The following is a 25,074-nucleotide window of genomic DNA, read 5'->3' as shown; positions in this document are numbered from 1 at the left end:
TTTGGGTTCGTTGGCAGGGAGAGCCTGCGCTTCCGTAAAACAACTCGGGGATTTCGCCTGTTTCTGAAAGGAAAACATCAACGCAAAGGGCGAAGTTTTTATTTGAGAAAGCAAAAAAAACTCACACTGATGCTACCCCATAGAGCATTATATGATTCGGAAGTTCAAAAATGTGCCCATCAATTGAAAATACCACATTTTCGTGGTGTCTTCATGTGTGATGCGTTGCCAACTTGTGGTCCATGGCAGCAAGAATGTGATGTATTGTACTTGGATTCTCAATTGAATGCAGGCACTTACTGGGTAGCTATCAATTAAAACGGAAATGCTGTACAATATTTCGATAGTTTCGGTAATCTCAAACCTCCAATGAAATTGGTATGATATTTTCAAAGGGGTATAACGATTACATATAACAATGATCGGTATCAGAATTTCAATCAGAGTATTTGCGGATATCTGAGCCTACAGTTTATAATTCATAATGCAAGTGAAAATTCTCAAAACTAAATCTTTGCTGGACTTAACTGACGCTGAATTGAAAACTCTATCGTTTCACTATTTGATCGAGAATGCTGAACCTTGGGAATTATTGGATGTTCGGCATAGAAAACCAAAGGACTACCAAAATCGATCCGCTTTTCAAATTTGGTTTACCATATTTCATCCATTATCAACATGAGGTACCACCTACATCAGTTTCGGCATCATTACAAAAAGGGTCCTATTAGCTCACAAAGAGAATGTTGTTGTTGTACGAATGAATGATTGAAAATTTTGTTGTTTATAATCATCATTTGAGGTGTGTACATGTAGGAAATGTATGCCTATGATATTAACCCTAACGAGTCGTTCTTCGACACTCTCCATCGATTTCAATCCACTCATTCAATTCGATTCCGATTCCGAATACAGTTCAGCTTTGTTAAGTTTTCATTTGTTCAACAGTATACCGAACATTGAAGAAAGCACGAAATTATATCATTACGAAAACGATGTTTGAAACACTCGATTGATTTCCGACCTGCAAATAGCTTGGCTCACATTTTGGAGTTTTCGTCTACTCTTCTCAAGCCCAACTTGAGTTACGCATCAGATCTACCTGTGGATATCATTAAAGTACGTACCATACACATAGATAGCAACATTACATTTGGAGCCTTCTACAACTACACATCGTCTCATACGATATACGAATTCGCCATTGATGTTGATTTTGATTACGCAATTGACGAAACTCCCAAATATCTTATTTATCTATACATTCCTCATATGAATGTACTCGACCAATATTTTGGACTGATTGATTTTCGAAAAGAAGAAATGATAGTTAGTTTGGAATTGAAGCGTGTTAACTATCTATAACAATAAATCACCAAACCCCACTTCAGTTTTCATCAACACCTTCAAACAGCGTCAACAACAACTGTCAACGGAGAATACATTATTTTTGGAATCTATTGGCTATCATGTTTTCCATTCAAGTGTTCAACATTTTCCGAAAAACAAAAGGTAGAATGGCGGACCTAATACCTGGTTATCAAATCTTTTCTTAATAATGATGTCATTGAAATCAATATTATTGGTAAAGTAGAATGATAAAGAATTAGAAGCAGAATTGGAAGTTGAAATTGCTAGTACTGTCAGATGCTTCCTCACCTACACCGATGAAAATATCAAGCACTTGGCTATCTCATGATGGACATATCCCAAGAGCATCGACATCATTCAAACTGCATCTACAACGTTCAACACACTCATACCCATTGAATATTTCTTGAATATTTTCAATGATTGTCAGTGTGTTTTCTACGCAAACACACCATTCGAATAGTACGAGCTGCATATGATAGCAACTGTTTCAAAATAGATATGAGACTTCTGGTATAGTAACATCGAAGACAGAAGTTGAAATGAACATTGAAAATATTGAACTCAAGGTTAAACTAATCTTTTCCAATTCAAATTGAATTGCAACTTTTAAAAGCTATTCAAGCTGACACTTCTATTTTCAGACCGTTCAGAAAATGGGAACTCCATATACTGCCTACTCTTACAAGGTGCCAAATATGAAATATGGGCCGTCAAGACTTCCTCGTTTCTTGAAAACCCTCGCAATGTGATTGTATGTTTCCAAAAAGATCGTGATTTCACTAAATTCAACAATGATCCTACAATATTCGACTATTTAGATATCACCAATATAACTTTGACTTTAATTGGTGAACATCAACCTACAGTAAATATGCATCTGAATTTTGCGAAAATGAATTTTTTTCAAGCCTATTTCAACTACGCATAATTCGGTCTTAGCTACAAAATGACTAATCAACATAACCTTCTTATCAATACCGCCTACTTCACACAAAAATCTCTTTTTTTAATCGATTGTTCTAGGAGAGACGAAAGCATCAAAAGTTCCAGTGTTGATGTGGAGCTTGAAATCGAAGCATCTGAAGGATTTCCCCAAAATACACGAGCCTATTGCATCATCGTGCACGACAGTGTCATTGAACACCTCCCACTAAGCGAAATTGGTAAAAAGTGGAAATAATTCAAAGTTTTTCATTAGTTGAAAGTTTCACGTCATGAGACTAGCAATCGTTGATATTCAAGGATTTGTTGTTGACCAACAATTCCACCCCAAGGAGATTGCCATTAAGATTGGTAATCAATGTAACATCATCTACCAGATAACATTCTCAAGGAAAATCTATATATTTCATCAGTTCGGACTTCCTTTGTGTAATAAATTGATTTGAAATCCCTGAAAGAATTTGTAAAAATTTGAAATAATAACCGATAAATAACAATTTTATTGAACAAAAAACTGAAATTACAAAGAAATAACATACAAGCAACAGCCAAGAAATAAAAGAATTTAAAAAAATTGAAATATTAATACAATCTGAAAATGAACAAAAATTTATAAAATACCATCAAAAAGAAATTAAAACTGAAAATAAAAGATTCCAAACCAAGTTATGTCACGACGTTTCGATTATTAGTATCCACAATCGTCTTCGGGTGATAAGAAATCAGAAATTATGTTAACAAATTGCGATCCCATAAGTCACATTGATTTCCAAGATGCCATATTCGGCTCTCTCTCTCACGCATTGAATGACATATCTCTGATCCCAGACGAACCTTATATATCTACTGACGCTCGCTCTGGATGCCCCAACACATCAAGAACCGATGAAAATATTGAGAAGGTGAAGAAAATTGTTGCAAAGAATCGTCGAATCACTTTTAGAGAAATTGCTGAGGATGTCGGCATATCGATTGGCTCATGCCAGTAGATGGATAAGGCGGGTTTTGACCCAAAATGTATGACGTAATCGATGCAGAGAAGGATGGAGTGAGTATCGGAAAGATTCAAAGAGCGCGGGCTCCCTTGAGACTCCGCCTGACCCCTCAGCGATTGGTATGAGAATTGAACCCACGTCATGGGCGTGGTAGGCTTTGTCCTTAGCCTCGACACCTAGGTGGGATCTTGGAAATAATGGCCAATTTTTGATATTTATGATGGTTGTTTTGTCGACTGTCATCGACGATTCAAAGTGATGAATTAAAACTGGAAAGGATGAATTGAGTATCGAACATATTCGAAGAGTGGCTGTATAATAAAAATGAAAAATGTAGATGAAAATATTGGACGCGCAAAAATGATATATTGATGATGATGAATGAAGAATCAGATTGAAGAGAAAAAACATGGCGTCAGTGTATACAAGGTGTGGCAGAATACATAATTCATGAAAAAGAAATGTCAGTTCATCAGTTCATCGATGCTGTAACGTTTCAACGTGCGATCCCTCAATAATAAAAAAGACAGGCCCGTATCGAAAAAATTGTTGATTTTGGCCATGTTAACATGAAACGTTTTATCGAATATTCATTATTACATCGTCAAAGTATATTTCAAATACAATAATTTTTTCTCATTATTTGATATTCTATGAAATAGCAATTCCATTGTGAAAAAACGAAAAACATCATTTTTGGTTTTCTCCGTATAACTCGAGGGGAGCGAGAGTCCTCGTGAATTTTTTTTCTCCATTGTATTGTCCAGTTACCTTTTCCACACGCTTTATATTAGCTTCACCTGTATGTATGTTTGTTTGTTTGTCAGTTTGCTTGTAACTGTTAAGCTCGAGATCTGTATTTGACAGAATCATCGACATTATTGCTTGATATATTCGCGGGCAGATGGCACTGTATGTAACCTCCTTGATATATCAACATTATTGCTTGAACTATTAGCGGACAGATGGCTCTGTACGTAACCGGAAATATTATTGGTCATTTTTCTTAACAATATAGAGCTGATTGATCCCAAAGTTTGGATAAAATGAATATAGTTTGAAAAAACTGAAAAACACGCTTTCATAGCAGACAAAACTGAAAAATGAAAAGTAAATATAGTTTAAAAACTACAAAACATGTTTTTGAAGATTATCGAACTGAAAAGTTGAAAATATATTTTTTAAATAAGCTTAAAACAATAACGAACGAAAAATACTAGTATTATTGTGAAAAGAGAGTGGGCGCTTTGTGCCACATTTTTTGTATATCAAGCGCCCGTCGCTTTTTTCACAATAATACTAGTATTTGCCGTTTGTTATTGTTTTAAGCTTATTCGAAAAAAATATTTTTAGCTTTTCAGTTTTAGTTAGTTTAGTTTTTGAACTATATTTATTTTCCATTTAATTGTCTTCGTATCTGTTACGGTTTAGAATAAAGCAATGTTACCACATGATGAAAGAAACGGCCTGTATATTGGTATTGCACGCAGAAAATTGTCTTTCCAAAAGTTCTAGACTATCTACTTTTCGTAAATTGTAATATGTAGGAAAAAAAAACTCTGAAGAACGTGAATCGCTTGGAGTATTTTCTCATCATTTTCAGATCAATGAGTTCTTGCAGATAGGTTTCGGCAATGTATTTGAATTGTTGAAGAGAAATTCAAATCCAGTATTGTGGCTTGCTAGTGGTGTTGACTCAATTTGCGATACAATGAAAAAAGTGAAGTTGTTACGTTGTTTCCATTACTGCCCCCTTTACTATTACAGTATTGGTTATTTTTTCTCATTGACTATTTTAGTGAAGTTTATTTCGGATATCTATTGCGGGCGATCTGAGGTCGGGAAAAAAAAGTTGATTGGCGAAGTTGTATACAATGAAAATATCTACAACTTTTGTTTTTACAGCTTTTTCGAATAATCTCAAAATTTATGCGGAAAATTCATAGAACCGATTCATTAGTTTTTATTTTCATCTTCTACAATTCTTTACCAAATTTGGTGAAAACATACTTTTGGATTTTAAATATTATTTTTTTTCCTTATTTTGATACAATAATGAAAAAGCACCCTAATTGTCATTGTTCTGAAAAATGCTTCAATGTTGAAGAAAAAACATATGGAGGAGTTGATGATTTATATAGAATTGTGATTAAAAAATCAATGCAGACTGGATAAAATATTGGAGACAAAAACGATCTTGAAGATTTCGATGATCTACTAGAATCGGAAATGTTTGTCGAATCTAACAATGAAAAATGACATCAAAGAGACGAAAACTAATGGATTAGTGATTGAAATCCAAGATAAATAACAAAAATGATGTATGAAAAATTTTGTAATGAAAAACGTAGCCAGTATTCAAATTCAATCCTTAAATTTCAAGCATGAATTGAATTTTGAATTGAAATACCCAACATTCACATGCATATTGATATATCATGAGATATTTTATGACATAGATCCAATCAGAATTTGATAAATCAGTTTTTCTGAAAAAAATGCAAATCACATTTTTTTAGATAAAATCCCTTTTGAACCCCATCTTTATTATTTGAAAAATTACCTTTTTTGCATATTTTTTGCAAAGTCTATGTTTCATGGATTTGAATTTGACTTGTTTATCGAAGTAACTATTTATGTTAGGTTAGGTTAGGTCCAAAGTGAGTGAGTCTTTTCGACCCTCCACCGCAACACGCAAAGGTTTATTGTGACTCACACCTATTCACACTTAATTAAATGAAGCCAACTTCTTAACGGAGCCGATTAGTTATTATTTACAAAACTTTCATAATATAAATTTCATTTACAATACGCGTTTCACTAGATACTATATTGCGGAAAATTGTGATTATTATCTTGAATCAACTAAGTTCGTGTTGAACACCCTGGAATAGGCCGATTTTTTCATGGTCAGGGTTGTCCGAAATTTGACACTCGTTTTCACGATATACTTGTAATTTGTAATAGAAAATGTGTGGGTGTTCCCTTTAATTTACTTTTGTCACCTCACAAAGGTTTGATATTACTATGACAATCGCGCGATGCCTTGAAAATAGGATCATTCCGTGGAATACTAGAGAAAATCCAAGAAATTTGAAGTCGTTATGCTACTCGGGATGTCCTACAGAAGTGAATTGTGATTAAATTAGGATAACCTTTGGATCTCATCTATACACCAACAAAACATATCCTGGAGACAGATTGTTATTATCTTCCAGCTGAAATGGGAATTAGTAGTGCAGGATTTGATGCGGAGCTATAGACTTTCTATTTCAAAATCCTGTAAACATTCACGAGTTCATTTACAAGCCCTAGAGAGGTACAAATGAATAACGAAATTGGGATATCACACAAAAAATTTGTGCATTATGGGTAATTCATCTCATTATATAAAACGGTTTAAGTTTGATGTAGAAATTGTACTCGATTTTGTATTTATGAAATTGGGTTCGAAAATGATTTTTTTTGTATTGTATAATTTCCAACATAATGAAAATATTGCATATCGGATTCTTTTGGAATATGATGATACCCTGTAGTATCACCCGTGTTAGGAATCACACATTGAAAGGTAAGACCTCGTTAATCCTTAGCTCGCACAAGTTCAGACTTCTGAGGGTAGTCGTTCGTATGGGTGTGCCACCCGATTAACGAAAAAAATGTTTGAACAATTTTTCAAACAGAATCACTCACCCCACCTAGATCTCCCTTCTCTCCTTTGCTGCCAGGTACCCCAGGTAATCCAGGTCGCCCCTGAAAAACATTAAGAGTTAAATAAGATCATGCAAATGATCTGAGAGAGATGCAATCATCACACCGAAGCAGTCGGAGAGTTCGTTGCTAAGGATACCATTTCTAGTGAATTTCAACTAAACTTCTAATCAGCACATCTGAAAATACTGTACTTCAATTTCTGATATGATATATTGTCTACCTGTTCAAAATGTTCAATCCAAATGAATGCTTGTATTGATACAAAATTATTCTGATTCGCATTCACCGATTCGCTCTGAAATATAAAAAATTGTCTGTGCGGATATTTTGATAGGTTGCGATAGGATCTATGACGTGAAAAAAATATTTCGAAAAGAACATTCTATACAAATGAAAAATATTATCTATTGACGCGCGTTGCGCTAACCAAGTTATTAACATCACGGAATGTCTGATACTAAATCGTACAACTATTGTAGATTATGTTCCAAATGGATTATCTGCTGCAAAATATCCAACTTACATTAATCTGAAACCAGCTGGCTGACAATTTTTTGTGTGAAAAAACGCTTCTGTCGTGCCAGGTCACGAACTTTCTGAATTCACCTGTATACCTTTTTAATTGTGTAATCCCGCTCAAACTATGTGGAAGTTAATAGATACAATCCCAGGACTTGAATTAGAAACTTTATATTTTGTACATTTAGACGATTTAATCATAGCCATACTGACATTCTACCGACATTCTGATGATATTTCATAGAAAACTACTATGAGCTGAGTTAACCAATAATATTGAAAAATATTTGCAGACCTAGTTTGAAATATTTCGGACTCATCGTAGATCGAGAAAAACTTTGAATTTCATCAGTTCGAACTTTCATTGTCTAATATGATATCAAACGATTTGAAATCCCCGATAGAATTGATAAAATTGAAATGAATAGCTGAAAATACCAATCATATTGAGCAGAAAGAACCATGTAATGAAATTACAATGAAATGAAATACAAGCAACATTTGAAAATCGATCAATTGAAAATAGATAAAAAGTGAAAGATTTCAAGCCAAGTTACTTCACGACGTTTCGATTGTTAGTATCCACAGTCATCGTTGGGTGATGACTGGACTTTCCTCCGAGAGATGACCATTTAAAGGTCAATCGAGTGCTTTTCCCTATCCCATCTTCCCTCTCTCCACTCCAACGGTTTAGCGCGAGCTGACCGTTTTTAAATTTTTCATTGATAGTGGGACTGTTATTGAAAGATTCAGTATAATAACTAGAGAGATGATTGATAATAATAATTATTATAATAAATAATTCACCTCATTTTCATTTCCATCAAATATATTATTCAATAAAGACATTTTGTGAGTAGATATCAGGTATTTCAAAATGGCCCATCAGATACATGATGACATCTGTTGGTGTATATCGATCGTGATAGACTGCTTCGTATAATAATTCACTTCCTGTATTTCCTCGTTATACATTCTTTGGCGCATATTACTCTCCATCGTAGCAGTTCAGTCTCAAAGCATTGTTGATTCACGTAGCTCCATAGAACAGCTCATGGACTATTGAACTATGAGAAAGTACGTTCGATACTTTGCGTTATGATGTTTTACGTTGTGATGAAGTACGTTATGACGCGTTGTGGTTTCTACCAATTACCAATCGTTTGATATTTATGATGCGTTGCTGTTATGACTTTATGATGTATTGTGTTTATGATTGAATGATATTATGACGCCTTAGCGTTATGTCGAAGTACGTTATGAAAAAGTAGGTTATGATGAAGTATATTATGATTGATTACGTTATGGAACTGTACATTGCGATTTATATAGTTTAACGTTATGACGGAGTAAATTATTACAGATGCAGATTCAGATTCTTTATTAACGAATTGTAGCCAAGCTGTGCTTAGATATGGCAAGTCATATTACACTTAGTAGCACATTATTGTTACGCAAAAATTTTTTTTTCAATTAGAAATTCAATAAATTTTGAAAGTACAATATTCACACAAGTATTAAAATAAATTAGGTACATTATGTTGCATTAAGTGTCCCCGGATAATTCTTTTTATTATGCATCCCAAAATTTGAAAAAATGAGCCTCATCGCTGCATATAATATTTCTATAGAAGTTTGGATCTTGTCTGCATTTATTCGTGAAACACCGACAAAACTCCAATTGTCTCTCAGTTGGCACTCCGGAACATGTGAACTATAAAACCCGTCACGTAACAGAAAATAAATTACATCTTCCTGTTCCAAAAACAAGTCAGAGAAGTATTCATTAATTTATGAAAGTGAAAAGCTCTACATTCTCTTTCTTTCCTATCATTTTCCACCTCCTTTGAAATGTGTGCTACCATTCCTTCTATAGCTTTCTTAAATTCGGATAATCTTGTTTGGGGTAACGATGGCTCATTTTCATTTCATTTTATGAATTTTCCATATTTTTTTCAGGTCATCTATTTTTCCACATATTTTTTTCATATGCATTTCTTGGATATTCTTTTCTTCCTGTCTTTTTCTTTCTGATTTTTCTATATATTCTCGTCTTATTCTTTCTAGATTTTAAAAGAGTTCATTAATATTCATCGTTGTTCGTCTTGCTATCTGTTGAGTTTCTCCTACATTTTCATCGTTGGAATGTTCTGGTTGTTGACTCTATTTGTTCTTTCTGGTATCCATTATTTTTTATTGCTTGTAAATTTATTCAAAATACTTATTTTGATGTGTTTCGGCGTTTGTCAATTGGACTTGGGAAAAAATCATAGTTTTTAATATTCTCCTGAATATTTGTAATCAATTTCTTCAATGCACTATTAGAAAAATTCGAAAATTGAAATATCTTCCTTTGGTTAATCAATAACACTGGTCAAGTAAGAGGAAGGAACACTAGACAATTGTTAACAGTTACGGCATCCTTACGAAATCAATTTACATTCCGTGTTTCTCTTCGTTGTATATATGACAAACAACGAGTACAAGGACATTTTGTACATTTGAAAAAAATGTATACCAAATAAGTGAATAAGTTTTTTGTGATATATGAGTTCACTATTGATGCTATTTATGCTATTTACAAAATGGATGTACTCTTGTCCGTCTTTTTTATTTATCAATTTTAGTATAAACCGTCTAATACCAGGACTTCCTTTCAAATTGTCTATGAAAAATAGATTACGATATAAGATGCTGATGGACTGTTGGACTGTTGCGAATCACATATGTTCTTTAAAAAGAAAAGTAACATCAATGATTGAATATTTCTACTTTATTTACTTATTTTCATGCGTTTCAACGTTTGACAATTGGAATTGGGAAAACATTATTAGTTTTTAATATTTCTCTGAATTCATATTTGTGATAAATTTCTTCAATGCACTATTAGGAAAAATTAGAAAATTGAAACATTTTTTGGTTATTCAATAAAGTACGAGACACAAACACTAAACAAGTCGTACCATTTACCATGTTTCTCTTCGTTGTTTTCATTTTTACTCTGATTACATCTAATTACAATAGCTTGAGTTGAATTGAGGACCCACATCAGACATCAATATTGCGGGAATACCTAGTTTCGCAAATATAATTTTCAGACAATTTATAATTGTAAGAGAATGTGCATTTTCATCAAGTGATATAAGTTCAATCCATTTTGTATTGTAGTCAATCAAAAGTAAGTACATTTTTCGTCATTAATACAAAATATTACACCCTACCTTATGCCACGAAATGATTTTTTTCTCATGTACTATTAGTTCTTCTTTTTGGTTTGATACTCTGTGTTTGAGACAAATTTTACAACTAAAAATTACATTTTCTATTTCCTTGCACCTAGAAGGCCAGAAAAAAGGTTGTTCTGCTCGATTTTCACATTTGGTATCTCCAAAATGTCTCAAATGTATTTTTCTGATAATTTCTTTCCGTAACTTGCTAGGAATGATTATTTGATAGTTCTTAAACGAGATGCCGTTACTTTCCACAATCTCATTTCTGTACTTGTAATAACATTTTATTGTTTCAAGTACTTTCAGTATTGTTCGGGGCAATAAACAAACAAATCTCTGTCAGGCATGAAAACTAGTTTGAAATTATATTTTTGCAACTGCAAAACCATTGTCTGGAGTTGAGCTGGACAGGCATATAGGTAATAGCTTTTTGAAAACACCTAGCAATGGACGGTGCCGGTGATCAGTTTCCTCTGTAAAACTACGTCCATAAAAATATTCGTAAAATTTTTCACATCTGAATAAAATTGCTGCCAATTCTTTTTCTATCTATTTCAATCAGAACACGCAGGGCACTCCACAGAATTAGGCCCCTGAAGCCACAAGATCTGGCTTGTTTGGATGCGGAGGTTCATAGTGTTCTAACAGAAGAGGCTGACATCTGGCAAATCAACACCGCCGTGTATAACGTCGTCCAATCGCTTTCCGAATCGGAAGGACGAAATCCCGGCCTTGCGGTTCGGAAGATTGAACGGCGTGTACACAAGATGGAAGCTAAGATCACGTCGGCGAGACAACACGCATCTCGTATCCAATGTGTGATGGACTACAGGGCGGCCAATAGGCCTTTCACGCCCGTAGTGCGTCGAATAGCCGCCAATCTACGACGTATCCATCACACTCTGAGCCAAGGCGTGCTGTTGACCACCAAACAGCACTGCCTTGATAGGATACGAATGCTAGTGGTTGCTAAGAAGTCACTAGTGAGGCGAGTGAGAAGTATCGCGGAAAATCTTAGGTTCCGCGAGAAACCTTCTCGCTTTTTCCAAGAGCCTCCACGTGTTGTGGATAATCCGCCGACTGCTGATCAGGTGGAATCCTTCTGGAAGGATATCTATGAACACCCGCAGCCACTCAACTTAGACACTCCAGCCCTAGCGCAGTTCGAAGCTTTCAACAGAGAGCTTCGACAGCCTGAGCTCAATGAACTGCGCAACTCGATAACCCCGGATGATGTTTGAAGAGCCCTCGTGGGTTCCAAGAACTTTGCTGCTCCAGGCCCAGATGGGCTGAACACTTATTGGTGGAAAAAACTACCAAGCACCCACCGCCATCTGGCCAGAGTTTTTTCAACTCATGGCTGGACGGAGAGCAGCCGATTCCGGATTGGTTTGTCGAGGGGCGGACCGTTCTCATCCCCAAAAGCGGAGATTTGTCGATTCCTAAGAATTACAGACCGATAACATGCTTGAATTTGTGTTATAAGTTGTTTACAAGCATCTTTTACACAGAATACTCACCGCAGTTGACCGAGTGTTCGAACGGATATATGAGCAGAGAGGGTCGAAGAGAGGAGTCGCTGGATGTGAAGAGAACCTGTTCATATATATGTGTAACGCAGGACTCGATACAATATAAGCGTAACCTCTCTATGGCCTGGATCGATTACCGTAAGGCATTTGATACAAGTTCGCATGAGCTCATCTTGCATTTGCTCAGATGCCTTGTGGTACCCGATAACATAGTGAGATGCATTGAACAACTGATACCACTTTGGCGAACTCGCTTCACCATAAAGATCTGGTCAAGCAAGAGTCCAAACAGGGCGGGTCATTATCCGTTGCGCTCAGAAGTACTCGAGGGTATAACTGTGACACCCTCGGAAACCAGAGGCACATGAGATGGTTGTTCTGATTATTGGAGTTCTTGGTGAAATGATGTCCTCTCTACTCTCGAATCTCAAAATCATACCGGCTTGCCGCACTAAGGCAGAAATCTTAGCCGCACAGATGCAGAAGGCTGTCATTCTTGGTTCACTGCGCTTGCTCAGGACACATGATTCTCGGACCCAATGATCACTTACCCCACGGTGTGGGGAGTGGTCATTGGTTGATAATGCTGGCGCGCCCTCTCGAATGTATCGGGGCTTCGGAGGATAGGGCCTGACCAGCGCACACTACAGTGGAAAAAAAATAATAATAATAATAATATGCGGAGGTTCATAGTGTTCTAACAGAAGAGGCTGACATCTGGCAAATCAACATCGCCGTGTATAACGTCGTCCAATCGCTTTCTGTCACCGAGTTGGAACCTGTTCAGCAAAAATCTCAGATAAAAGCCGCACAGATCACCTTTCTTCTGCGGAAACACAAGGATAAGCCAATGCATGGGGTCTCCTACCGCAGTCGTGTGATGGGTATAGAGGTTCCTGACACAAGGTGCAGGGCCTGCCGCGAGGCGCCCGTGACCCTTATGCACTTGCTATCAGCATGTCCAGCATATGCGGTCTCGGTCTATATCCATCGACATAATGCGGCCCTGAGAGTGCTATATTACCATCTACGGCACTCTTACGGTATTGACAAGACACCGTTGTTGCCCTAGGCTCCGGGGAATATTGAATCCGTTGTGGGAAACGACAAGTGCCAAATTTATTGGAACTATTCTTTCCCCACCCTCAGGCTCATACAAGCTAATAAGCCTGATGTAGTCCTTCTCGACCACCAGACCAAAACGATATTTGTAGTGGAGTTTTCAGCTCCAACGGATAAAATATCGAGATTTTCTCTCCGAACTCCACAGACTCTATCCAGATCACTCTGTCAAGATGGTTGTTCTGATTATTGGAGTCCTTGGTGGAATGATGTCCTCTCTACTCTCGAATCTTAAAATTTTACCGGCTTGCCACAGGCAGAAATCTTAACCGCACAGATGCAGAAGGCTGTCATTCCTGGCTCACTGCGGCACATGTATATATAAAATCTTGAGTAATAGTAAAAATTATAAAGTAATATTCTGATAATTATCACCGGTCATATACCTAAGAGTATAAAATACATATTTGAAATACATTTGAAGTGCATTCAGGCACCATAGTAACTCAATAAAAAACTCATCTACTTTATAGTAACAGTTACTGAATTTGTTATGGAGTTCGTTAATTTTCTCATCAAATTCACATTCAATTTCACTGTGAAATGCAACAGATACATCATCAGCATATAATACTAAGCAATCGGCATTCATATACTCTGGCAGATCATTGATGAACATAAGGAAAATCAATGGACCAGCATAGATCCTTGTGGTACTCCTAGATTGATGTTATGCAATTCAGATCATGCTCCATTGAGTTTCACAATAATTTTTCTGTTCCTCAAAAATGACATGAACCACTTCAATATATTTTCTCGAATTCCTAGTGAGTACAGTTTGGTTTGGTATGATCTAAGTATAGGTAATCAAAAACTTTCGTGAGATCGAAAAAAAGAGCACCTACAAGTTTTTTCTATCGAGATATTTATAGATGTACTCAACAAATGTACAAATAGCTGTCTCAGTAGATCTCCCAGGATAGAACCCGTTTTGTGAGTCATTAATTATTTTATGATAGTCAAGGAAAGGTATCAGTCTATTGTACATAGATATTTCGATTATTTTGCTTATAATGCTGGGTACAGTTATTTGCCTATAGTTATCCATTGAGAGAGAATTGTCTTTTCATCCGAAGAATATACGGTGGCCAATACCCTTCAATTATTATTATATATATTTTTGATTTTGTGTATTCCCAAAAACAGAAGTGTCACTCTTCTCGAAGAAGCTTCAAAGTTATATACAGGTTTTGTATTTTAGATAGTTATGAATTACCAGTTGAAATGTGTAGTTCATTTCATTCAGTAGCGAATTGAATCATTCATTCATTATATTTCTCATTGTGCAAACTCACCTTTCCATTCTTTTTCCAGAAGACAAGCATGGAATAAAATGAAATTAGTGAATTTGTATATTCCTTTTTACATTGAATGTGTATTGAGTTTGATTGGGTATTCATTGTGATATCTCGAGGAATTTCACATAACAAACAAACATTCGACAAAAAATATAATTCAAATGATAGATACATATCTGTCGGTTGAATATGTGAGCGGATGGACGAAATATCTGAGATTGATGAAATGACAACCATCATAGAGAAAAAAGTAGTGCCACCAAATTGCTTTAATGACTATGATAAAAAAAAATGCAAATTCGACATGAATCCGACGATATTTTCAGAAATTAAGCCATGAATGAGGTGGCCAGGAAACTGTATGTACTTCATTTCTGTTGTGAACATAGAAATTTGTTCGAATTGAAATAGAACATAGAAAACTTATTTCACGTATTACATGAATTTACTTCAATGTCAAATTGAGTTAAATGAGATCTCAGCCCATATAGAAAATATGCCAAGAAATCTAACTCAACTTGAGTAAAAATATTGAAAACATGGAAAAATTAACTGTTTTTTTTCAATTTCACTTGTAAATTTCCATATCTACAGGAAATGAATTAAATAGTATCATTACAATGCAATTGGTGAATATTTGTATCACATATTCTCATTTTCACCACGTCAGCTGATAAAAAAATGAAAATGCTTACCATCCACCCCGGTAATCCAATTTCACCGATGCCTCCAGGAGGTCCGGGAGGACCAATTGGTCCTGGTTTACCTCTTCTTCCTCTCTTACCCATGTCCCCCTTCTCGCCCTGAAAATGTAAAACTCCTTTGGAGATTATTGAGTATATAGTGTGTTCCTGCGAAATCAATCACCGATCAAAACTGTAAGTTGAATCAATCATTATTTCAAACAGGACGTGTTTCACTGATGACGCCGTCAGTATGAATTATTATACACCCCCTAATATCTCAAAAATTCCTAATTCAAATTATCTAATTATGTTGGTGATTCATTAGTAGATCATATATAGTATAGTAATAGCATAATTACCGTTAGGGTGTCATAAAAATGGTTGATACCTATTTTTCGAAAGAATGTCTCTTGAATAATAATGAATGCGAGACTAGGAGAGCCGTTGAGGTGGAAAGAATGAAGATGGAGATAACATATGATGCTGTTTATCAAGGAAGCACAATATCAAAAACTAACTCTTTCTAAAGTTCATTTCAAACAGCAGAGAATATTGTTAACAATCATTCTCATTCGAAAGTGACATTAAATAATGAATTCGAAATTTCAAATGACACACAATACTTTCCCCCTCTTCTTTTGAATATTCGAATGCGAAGCACTCTACCTAAATAAATCAAATCAATGTATCGAAGAAAATTAAAAAAACTATATACCCCCCCTACTTCCAACCAAATTTCTTCAAGAAAACAAATAAAAACAAATTTCCTATCATACCTGTATCCTTGTATCCAATATAGAGAAAATTCGATAGAAGAAAATACAAACTTCATATATAACAATTTAACAGCTTGAAAGATTTCAGAAACTGAAATTATCGAATGTTAGGGAGCAATCGATATTCAATTTCTAGTTACAGACCAATTTCGCTTATTTTATGCATCAACAAAACATTTCAGTGACTTCAGAATTACCCATTTTACAATATGGTTATCGGCGTGGAATGAGAACTATAGAAGCAATAGTTTATGATATACAAAATACTTCTGGACTGCCTGTATTTGTCGATCTCAAAGGTGCCTATGATACAGTTGATTTGAATATTCTAGATGAATGTTCGATTTCACTAGGCATCAGTCAATAATATTACTGGAGTTTTTTCCCAACACCAAATCGTCATTTTTAACACCTCTACACGTGTTTCGATCACTAAGTGATCATCTTCAAAGAGTTCAATCAGTCGAGGTGTTAAAAATGACGATTTGGTGTTGGGAAAAAACTCCAGTAATATTCATTACTACACCAAAGGTTCCAAGCAGTGCATCATGAGTATGCATCAGTACACAAACTTCATATAATAATGTGAATTCGGAAATAGAAATATTTATATTAGAGATCAGAGCAATATTCTGCACGGACCAAGAGTGGTATATCATGCTAGCGTTCAAGGGCCCATTATCATTCAATAATAATACCTACAACTAACAGAATTATTTCATAATTGAATACTGGCCGATACTTGATGAAAATCCATATTTGAACTAATTCATTCAGTTTGTAGTGAAAATCAAACAATAAACTATATTAATTAGTTATAACTATTTTGGTACGACAAATGTGTACGATATCCAGACGATTTTTGTATTTATACCACACAGAGCAACTACAATCAATGTTTAGAAGTACTGAAATATATCGTTTATTGCCCAAAATATGATTAAGTGATAACTCCTTACAATTTCTCCCGAAAAATCAGATGTAGTATTTTTCTCTGAACAAAAAATATACTTATTTGACAGCATACCCTATATGGTTTAAAAATACCCAATAAAAAAATATGAATGTTTGGGTATAATATTAGGCTCTAAACTCCTTTGTAGCAGCAAAGTGTCAGAAGTGGGAAAACGTAGAATTTGATAAAATGTCAAATTCTCCATAAACTCTACGAAAGAAGCTAAAGGGTTCCATTCGTTTAGGTTAGTATTGCAGAACTAGTCAAAAAAGCCACAAAACCACCTACAATAACCAATCCTGGAGAAACGAAATGAAAAATCGGTGAAATACTTCCTGGATGGAGTTTGTACAAAACACTTCCAATCACTATGAACTAATAGAACCTACCTTACCAGTTCGCATCTAGCATATTGATAATATATATCATTGTATTCAGAGCTTATAGTGTAACCATCACTTCGTTAAGACTATGTCATGAATTGCATCGTACCACCATTAGAGGAAAAAGCCTATCCAGCATCCCAACTGCCACTTTATGCTGAATTTGCTGAATCGACCTGGAGACCCAACTCCATTTTTATGTCAGTTAGCTGCTAGTTTCCAAACAGTTAACATATCTGTATTTACGAATTTTCACAGTTTGTACTTGAAATAACTTATTGGACAAACACTTCGTTGAGGGATTTTCACTTAACATGTTTAGTGGAAATCTCACAATGAAGTTTTTTTTATGATTACGTTAGTTATGGATTTTTATCAAGTATTGGCCAATTCTATCATGTACTTGAGATATATTGTTTGAATGACTTTGCGTGGCGCAGTCGTGGTGGATTATCAGACTTGTTTCGAATCGTTCGTGCAATTTTTGTTTCAACGATCAACTGATTTTTGAACCGATATCAACATGATGCTTCTTTGTTTTGAATTTTTGAATTTCTGTTTCGGAGTGGCTTTTCAATTATCTGAACACCTAGTCTATTGCAGACCCGCACACAACCTGTCAAGGAGCGTATCATCGGAATTTGTGTCCTATTTAGTCAGAATTCGCAAAGATCATCAGACTGGGAAAGACGAAAACCACCCGACAGAATAATTGTTGTTATCGATATACCCATTTCGTTCCAGATACTGCAACATTTCTTCTCTAGTCACATTTTCACAAGTAGTACGATACGGAAAAAATATGACTATCCACAACAACATTTCGAACAATACAGATTTTTTGAATCATTTTTCATTTTTATAAGCGGTAATCTCTATATTGGATAGATGATGTTTGGTTACCAAATATGAGGTATGAAAAACTCTAATAGATGCTCTAAATGATAGGGGGTTTGGTCCTTGGGTATGCGTGAGTGAGATGATGATGACGTCAGCGTAAGATTACGGAAAAACATAGGGCACTCAGCCGTATATTGGTTAACTAAATAATATTGTAAATCTGAATAAAGGTTGGAGATCAAAAATCATCTACAGAGTATCAAAAACATCTTAAAAGCGTCAAACGTCGATTTGACGAAACGTCGACGTTTAATCGATGCGTTGACGCGTCGAAACATCACAAGAAAACATCTACAAAAAGTCGACGAGAACACCACATGTTTTATATATTCGTTTTCGAGCCATTTTGTATTTCATATTCAAGTTATTGTCTTGCCGAAGTTCTGAAATATATTGAAAGCTTGACAAACATTTTTTTGTAACAGCCCAGCTATTGATTCAGTTTAATTACTCACTTTCATGGCAACAATATGTCCATTTTTTTCCGATTTCTCAACAATTCCAGGAGGTCCTCGCTCTCCTTTGTCTCCTTTGGTACCAGATGGACCAACTGGACCAATTTCTCCATTTTGTCCTGGTTCACCTTTAACTCCTGGTTTTCCCGGAGTTCCTGGAGTGGCTGGTATTCCTGGAATACCTTCTTCACCTTTGTCACCTAAAGAATATACAAAAAACTTTGTGAACTCAGAATCGGGATACAAGCATGGATCTCCCACCCCAGTCAATATTTTGTATCGTGTCAAGGACTGTAAAGAATTTTCACGTCAGACTGTTCAAAAGAGAAGATGATAATGATGTAGATAATGTACCAGAAGCTGAAAAATAATTCAAAAGGTTCTCGGTTGCAGTCAATACATCACTCTTATCAGCAATCTACGATTCTGATCGAAAAAAATAATAAAATTGTTGGGCGTAGCGTAACTTGAGTGGATATGTAAATGTTAGGATATCCAAGAAATTCTAGGTTCCTAAGTGAAATCACAAATATTGCGGTAGGCTCCTGTTGTTGACTCCGTTCGTTTGTGCTGTCTTCCCTTTATCGGCAACCAAGTGTTGCCCATCTTTGCACTTGGCTACACCTCACTGATGGTACCAATAACTGGGAACATGAAATTTATTTTATAAATGTATATTTCATGTTATCACTTCTTTTGGAAATGGCGATGCAGAAGCCGTTTTTTCATTTTCACCGTGAGGGCACCATGATAAAATTAGTGAAATGATTAATAACTGATCAAAGTATAAACACATGACAAAATAACTTCTTTTTTGGCAACTTTTCCCTGATAAAGTGGAATATTACTTTTGTTTTCGAATTCTCAGTATTCTCATCCAATATTCGAATGAAGCTGAAAATACTAGCCATTCAATGTTTTGATCTATTGAAGCCGTCTTGATTTTTCCATAGAAAAAAGTTTCAATATTATGGATTAATGGATAGCACTATCTGATGAGATTTCGTGAGTGAAAATACCATTTCATGAACTGAAATGCATCTTGATTGTTGAAATATTGACTTCTGCGAAGTGTTCACTAGCAACTCAGCAAACTACGCCCTTTGTCTCATGCGCCGTCGTAAGCTCATGCGCCCTTTGTAGTTTCAATCTACTAAAGCTGCCCTGATTTTTTCGTAGAAAGGAGTTTCAATAATATTGATAGATATCACTTTCTAATGAGATTCCTCTGATCTCTTGGAAGGAAATGTTATTTCATGAACTAAAATACATCTTGATGTTGAAATATTGACTTCTTCAAAGTGTTCACCTAAAACTCAGCAAACTTCATCTTTTGTCTCATGCGCCGTCGATCTCTCATGCGCCGTCATTTTGAAGTCTCCTCGTCTTTCATTTGTAGATGTTGAAAACATTATTTGGGACACTAATATGTTATTCAGAAGCTTTTGTGAAGCAAATTTTTGTATTGGTCATGATACAGAGACGTAGCAATTCACATATCATCACTGACGTATGAATGATAATTTCTTCAATTGTCTTGAATACTTCATTCTACAGACTGATAAAATGATATTAGTTAAAGAAATATGCGACATAGCAGCCAGAATGTGTTCGAGTGTAGGTCATAAACTTGATATTACCCTCCGACAATCTTTTTCTCGGAATATTCAAAAATGATCCTGATTAAATTCCAAATGAATTATTTTGTCAGGACATGGTTTACATGAATGAAATTCCACATATGACCTAAAAAGCCTCTTGCTAGATTTTGCTCATTTGAACGTTCCCACGAAAAGCTTTCAGATTTGAAATATGTCTCCTGAATATCTTGCTTTTCATAAATTTCTCTCGTCAAATTCAAGAGTTCCATGAAAAAAACTGCAATCTCCAGAGTTATTCCCACGATTTTATGTTTGCGACATTTTTTTTTATCTACAGAATGAGAACGGAATAATTTTACTTGGAGTCACTCGACAGCAATTGTGAAAAATTGTAATTTTTTTATAAGAACTGAAGGTATAGAAAAATTCAAATTAAATTGATAAATTTGACGTTTCATCCTTCGATTCAGTTGTTCATAACTCTCATTTTGTAAAAAGAAGGTACCTACTTTATTCAATGATACTGACCACCTTATCTCTACAACGGATCACCTCAATAATATCAAAATCTCACTCTCATACGTCAAATCGTCCTCTCACGCTTACACACACACCTCCTATGAAAGATGAATTCTTCCGCAAATCCAAAGATATTTCCCCACCTTCCCTAACATTCTACGGATATCAAGAAATAAGGTTGAGTATAGAAAATGAGCCAATTTCTCCCCGACAAAACAAACACTTCCAAGATCTCACGTTGGTGTCGAGGCTAAGGACCTAGTCTAACACGACGATAACCTGGGTTCAATTCTCCAACCGATAATTTCATTATTAATTCATTAATTCACGTGGAATTGCTAAACGACATCATATAGTTATAAGCTGAAAACGGGCAAAAAATTTAATTTGGAAAAATGAACAGCATCAATGTATAGAGTACAAAATTCTTTATCGATAAGTATGGACAAAACTTTTGACCTACAAATATCAAGACCTCAGTAACATTCTTTGATTATATTCTGAGAATACCACCTTCTTCGAACTTCTGAATGAAAATTTCAATAATTTTTTCTGTTCAAACGAATAATTGAATACATTTTGATCAATAGAAAGTTCCATCGATTTTTTGAATACTTCTTCACCAGATATAGAAACGGCGGGTTCATCTCAGTAGTTCCAAAACAATAACAAAAAGCAATGGAGTTCACAACTTGGTGTACGGAATACAATATCGCATGTGAATTCGTTTCAGTCTCTTTCTCTACACTCTACACCAATAGCAATTGATCAAACAATGATCAACTTCATAAATAACCATTAACGACCTCCAAGCAATGGGACGTGAGAAATTTCAGTGATCTTTCATTTCAATATATTTTTTATTCGATAATAATGTCGATTTTTAAAATTGTCATTGAAACCTAATTGGTGAATACCAAAATTAAATTCATTTGAAATTTTTCCGCAGATTTATTACATCTGAATTTCATCTTTTTATGACACTGTCCATATCTTTTTTGATTTTTTGATGAACTACTAGAGGAACTTATAGATCGATAATACTGCGAATGTGAGGTGGTACTTGGTTAAATAATACCGCATTCGGTGGTTTTCTCAAGCCTTTCACAATACTCTGGCCAGAAGATTAGAGAAAGGCCAGTTAATCCATATTATCACCTTGATTTATGTAGCTGTCAGGAATTTTTCACAGCTTTATCTGAACATTGACTAATCGAAGAAAAATACTACTTTCTGCCTGTGATAGAGACACGATGAAGACTTATGGTTTACTGGGCTCTACCTACTACTCCCATATTTTTTGGTTTGTTTGATAACAATCGGCTCTTTTCTCTTCATTTTCTGAGAATAGCAAGAAACTCCCAAATTATATTTTCTCGAGCAGTGCCTTTGCTTATATTCATTGATCTCATTACCATGAGAGGATCTAAATATGCGAAAAAATTTCTCAGAAAGACGCTAAACGTCTTTTTTCAGATAGCAGATCACTGGCAAAAGTCAATATAGCGGTGGTACCTAGATTGAAATTATTATATCTTCCTAATATGATGTGGGGGAATTCAATATACTCGATATAGCAGTTCCCGCTCCATTGTCTCGTCAATACTATGATATTCCAGAATGGTTTCAAAATTGATGAATATTTCATTTAGTTCTTTCACAAGAGGTTGTATTTTACACATTTTGTTGCTGACATTATCGTTAAAATGAAAACCATAGTCGAACATTTTTCAATTCTAGAATTATAATCACCGGCAGTAATACTACCGATGAAGCTACGATGTTAACGGAACGCATTCACAATTGAAAAATATCTGTGAAATCTTTTACCTATTATATCATGGATATAGTTGAATCTGATTTTAGGGTCAGCAGTACTCATTCACTATTATGCTATCAGCATCATCATTACCTTCCCAATACAAGAACTTTTGGAAAAATATTGACAAACACTCAGTAATAGAACTCAAAAAATATATCATTTCATTAGGACTCAATCCTACATGTATAATTTTTGAGTAGTATAAATATTGGTATAATCAGTTATTATTTGCTTTATTTCATAATCAAGAAATATATTTTATGATAACCGATTACTTGATACTTGTACATCTTTCCTTAGAGCCATGTCGAATAAAATATCTCTCTCAACCCAGATTCTGAAATATTTTTTTGTACCTTGTGAAACTGACAAGAGAAAATTTTTTCTTAATTTGTCTGAAAGAAGTAATTTTGAATAATTCCCTTATTCTCCACGCCATCTCTTCCGCCATGAAAATTTGATCAATCTTTGTTTTTCACATTATTTTCATCGCTTGAGATCAATTTCTGCGTTAAGCTGCCCCGCAGAAAGATTGTCGTCCGTATCTCTCTCATTAGCAATAATCGGTGGAAAAAGCACAGTAGCATCCGGTAACTTACTATCGTCGTGGATATTTTTCATTTCTTCCATGAGCTTAGGGGCTCTGAAATTCCCCTCGTAATAATAGTAACAATAAAATCTAAAGTTGTTCACATCACTGACTATTATTCAGACCTGAAACTATTGTTGCATAAGCGCCATCTATCCGAGAATGGATAATATTCTTGAAATATAGGGATTCAAATCTGACTTCCTTATTTCTTTTTTAAAGATGTAGGTTATTCCCATATCTGAATTGTTTTTGAGTTTTTGAGTAAATAACAATTTCAGTGCGGTGTTTTGATTCTCAATAGTTATGTGATTGCCTTTGCCGTTGCTTAGATCTGTTTTGTAGAATCATAGACAGTCTTTTGAAGAATAGAGTTTTTCTATACTTCATACGATTTCCTGGTGGTTTGTGTAGTGAGAAAACATTGAATTAATTTCAAAATAATTGACCAACTTACGAAGTCTGGGCATTTATCTATCTGGTAAATGAAATTGAGTTTCGGCAACACCCTTGTATGTTTGGAATATAATTCAACGCAGTTGGATGTTAGTACATAGGTACTTTGAAAAGTCGATCACTGATAGAGTGCAAAACAAAAAATTAGAGAAACGGTACGCACGCGGTGGTTTGTCGTATTGGAAATTGTGAATTGTCATTGTGTTCAAAGACTACAGAAAAATTCTTGAGGCGCTCTCAGAGCAGTGCTTGTGCGAAAGTAGCGATTCATACTAAATTTGAATCACTGGAGATTAAATCCATTTGGGAAATGTTCTCAGGAAGTTTATTCCACATAAACGCCGTTCTCCAGATGAAAGAGTTCTTAAACAGTGAAGTTCGAGGTGTACTGAATTGAACCGCAAAAAGATGAGCAGCCATAGTTCGTCGGGTATTTCTGATATGGAATCTGGTGGATTCAAACGTGCCAAGTCACTTGAACACTTCCCGTGAAAGTATCTATAGAAGAGAGACAAATCTCCAGACAAATAACCAACCTTACTTCGATGTTCCAGGCTTACAAGGTTGCACGTGATGTTCGCGTCTCCAATCAGGATGGAATCCAGCAATCCCAGGGTATGTTTGGGGGCAGAACTCAATACATGAGAACAATACTCCAAAGAAAGTTTAATCTCAGCTTTATAAAGCATCAAAAGTTGCTGAGGTGTGTACAGTTTTCTGGTTCAGAACAGTGTTCCAAGCTTTTGAGAAGTAGCCTTTGCAATTCCAGCGACATTATTGTACCAAGACAACTTATCGAAGCAGAAAGCGGAATTGTCTGACCTGACATTACTATATACCTACAGTTCGGAGACATTTATTTTCTTGGAGAAATAACTACGATGAAAATTTGTAAATCTCAATAATGAGTTCATTTAATTACCAATGAGATATTATTCGATGTATTCTGTATTTGAGTTCATTATATCCATACAGAAACATAGATAGTTCCTACTTTCCCGAGTACAAAAACTGTTTGAAGTAGTCAAGCCTTCAGCGTATTGTCAGGTTGACAATTGACAATTGAAATACGTTTAAATAAAAATTTTGGTATTTTAACATTTTCTAGTTAAGTGAAGGTTGTGTTTAGAATTTAGAAAGGTGTAGGGTGAAGTTTTCAACCATATATAAGGTTTTTGAGAAGATTTTCATTGGACATTATTGAAG

General features: G+C 35.1%; 1 protein-coding gene across 5 annotated transcripts in view; it reads right to left on the bottom strand.

Moving 5' to 3' along the window:
- The window catches only part of Mp (collagen XV/XVIII-type protein multiplexin), a 423,852-nt gene that overhangs the window by 43,956 nt on the left and 354,822 nt on the right, over positions 1-25,074 (bottom strand). For all 5 annotated transcript variants that reach the window (XM_074179083.1, XM_074179085.1, XM_074179086.1 and 2 more), the window contains 3 exons: positions 18,882-19,081; positions 15,422-15,529; positions 7,005-7,064 (listed from right to left, as the gene is read on the bottom strand). In XM_074179083.1, the coding sequence (XP_074035184.1) occupies positions 7,005-7,064; positions 15,422-15,529; positions 18,882-19,081 (368 nt within the window). The remainder of the gene's footprint in view (positions 1-7,004; positions 7,065-15,421; positions 15,530-18,881; positions 19,082-25,074) is intronic.

The sequence above is a fragment of the Leptinotarsa decemlineata genome, unplaced genomic scaffold, assembly GCF_025532065.1.
Source record: "Leptinotarsa decemlineata unplaced genomic scaffold, Ldec_3_MD MMD2_tig00004307_RagTag_RagTag, whole genome shotgun sequence".
Taxonomy (NCBI): domain Eukaryota; kingdom Metazoa; phylum Arthropoda; class Insecta; order Coleoptera; family Chrysomelidae; genus Leptinotarsa; species Leptinotarsa decemlineata.
The sequence above is the reverse complement of the archived record's forward strand: the minus strand, read 5'-3'. Positions and strand labels throughout refer to the sequence as shown.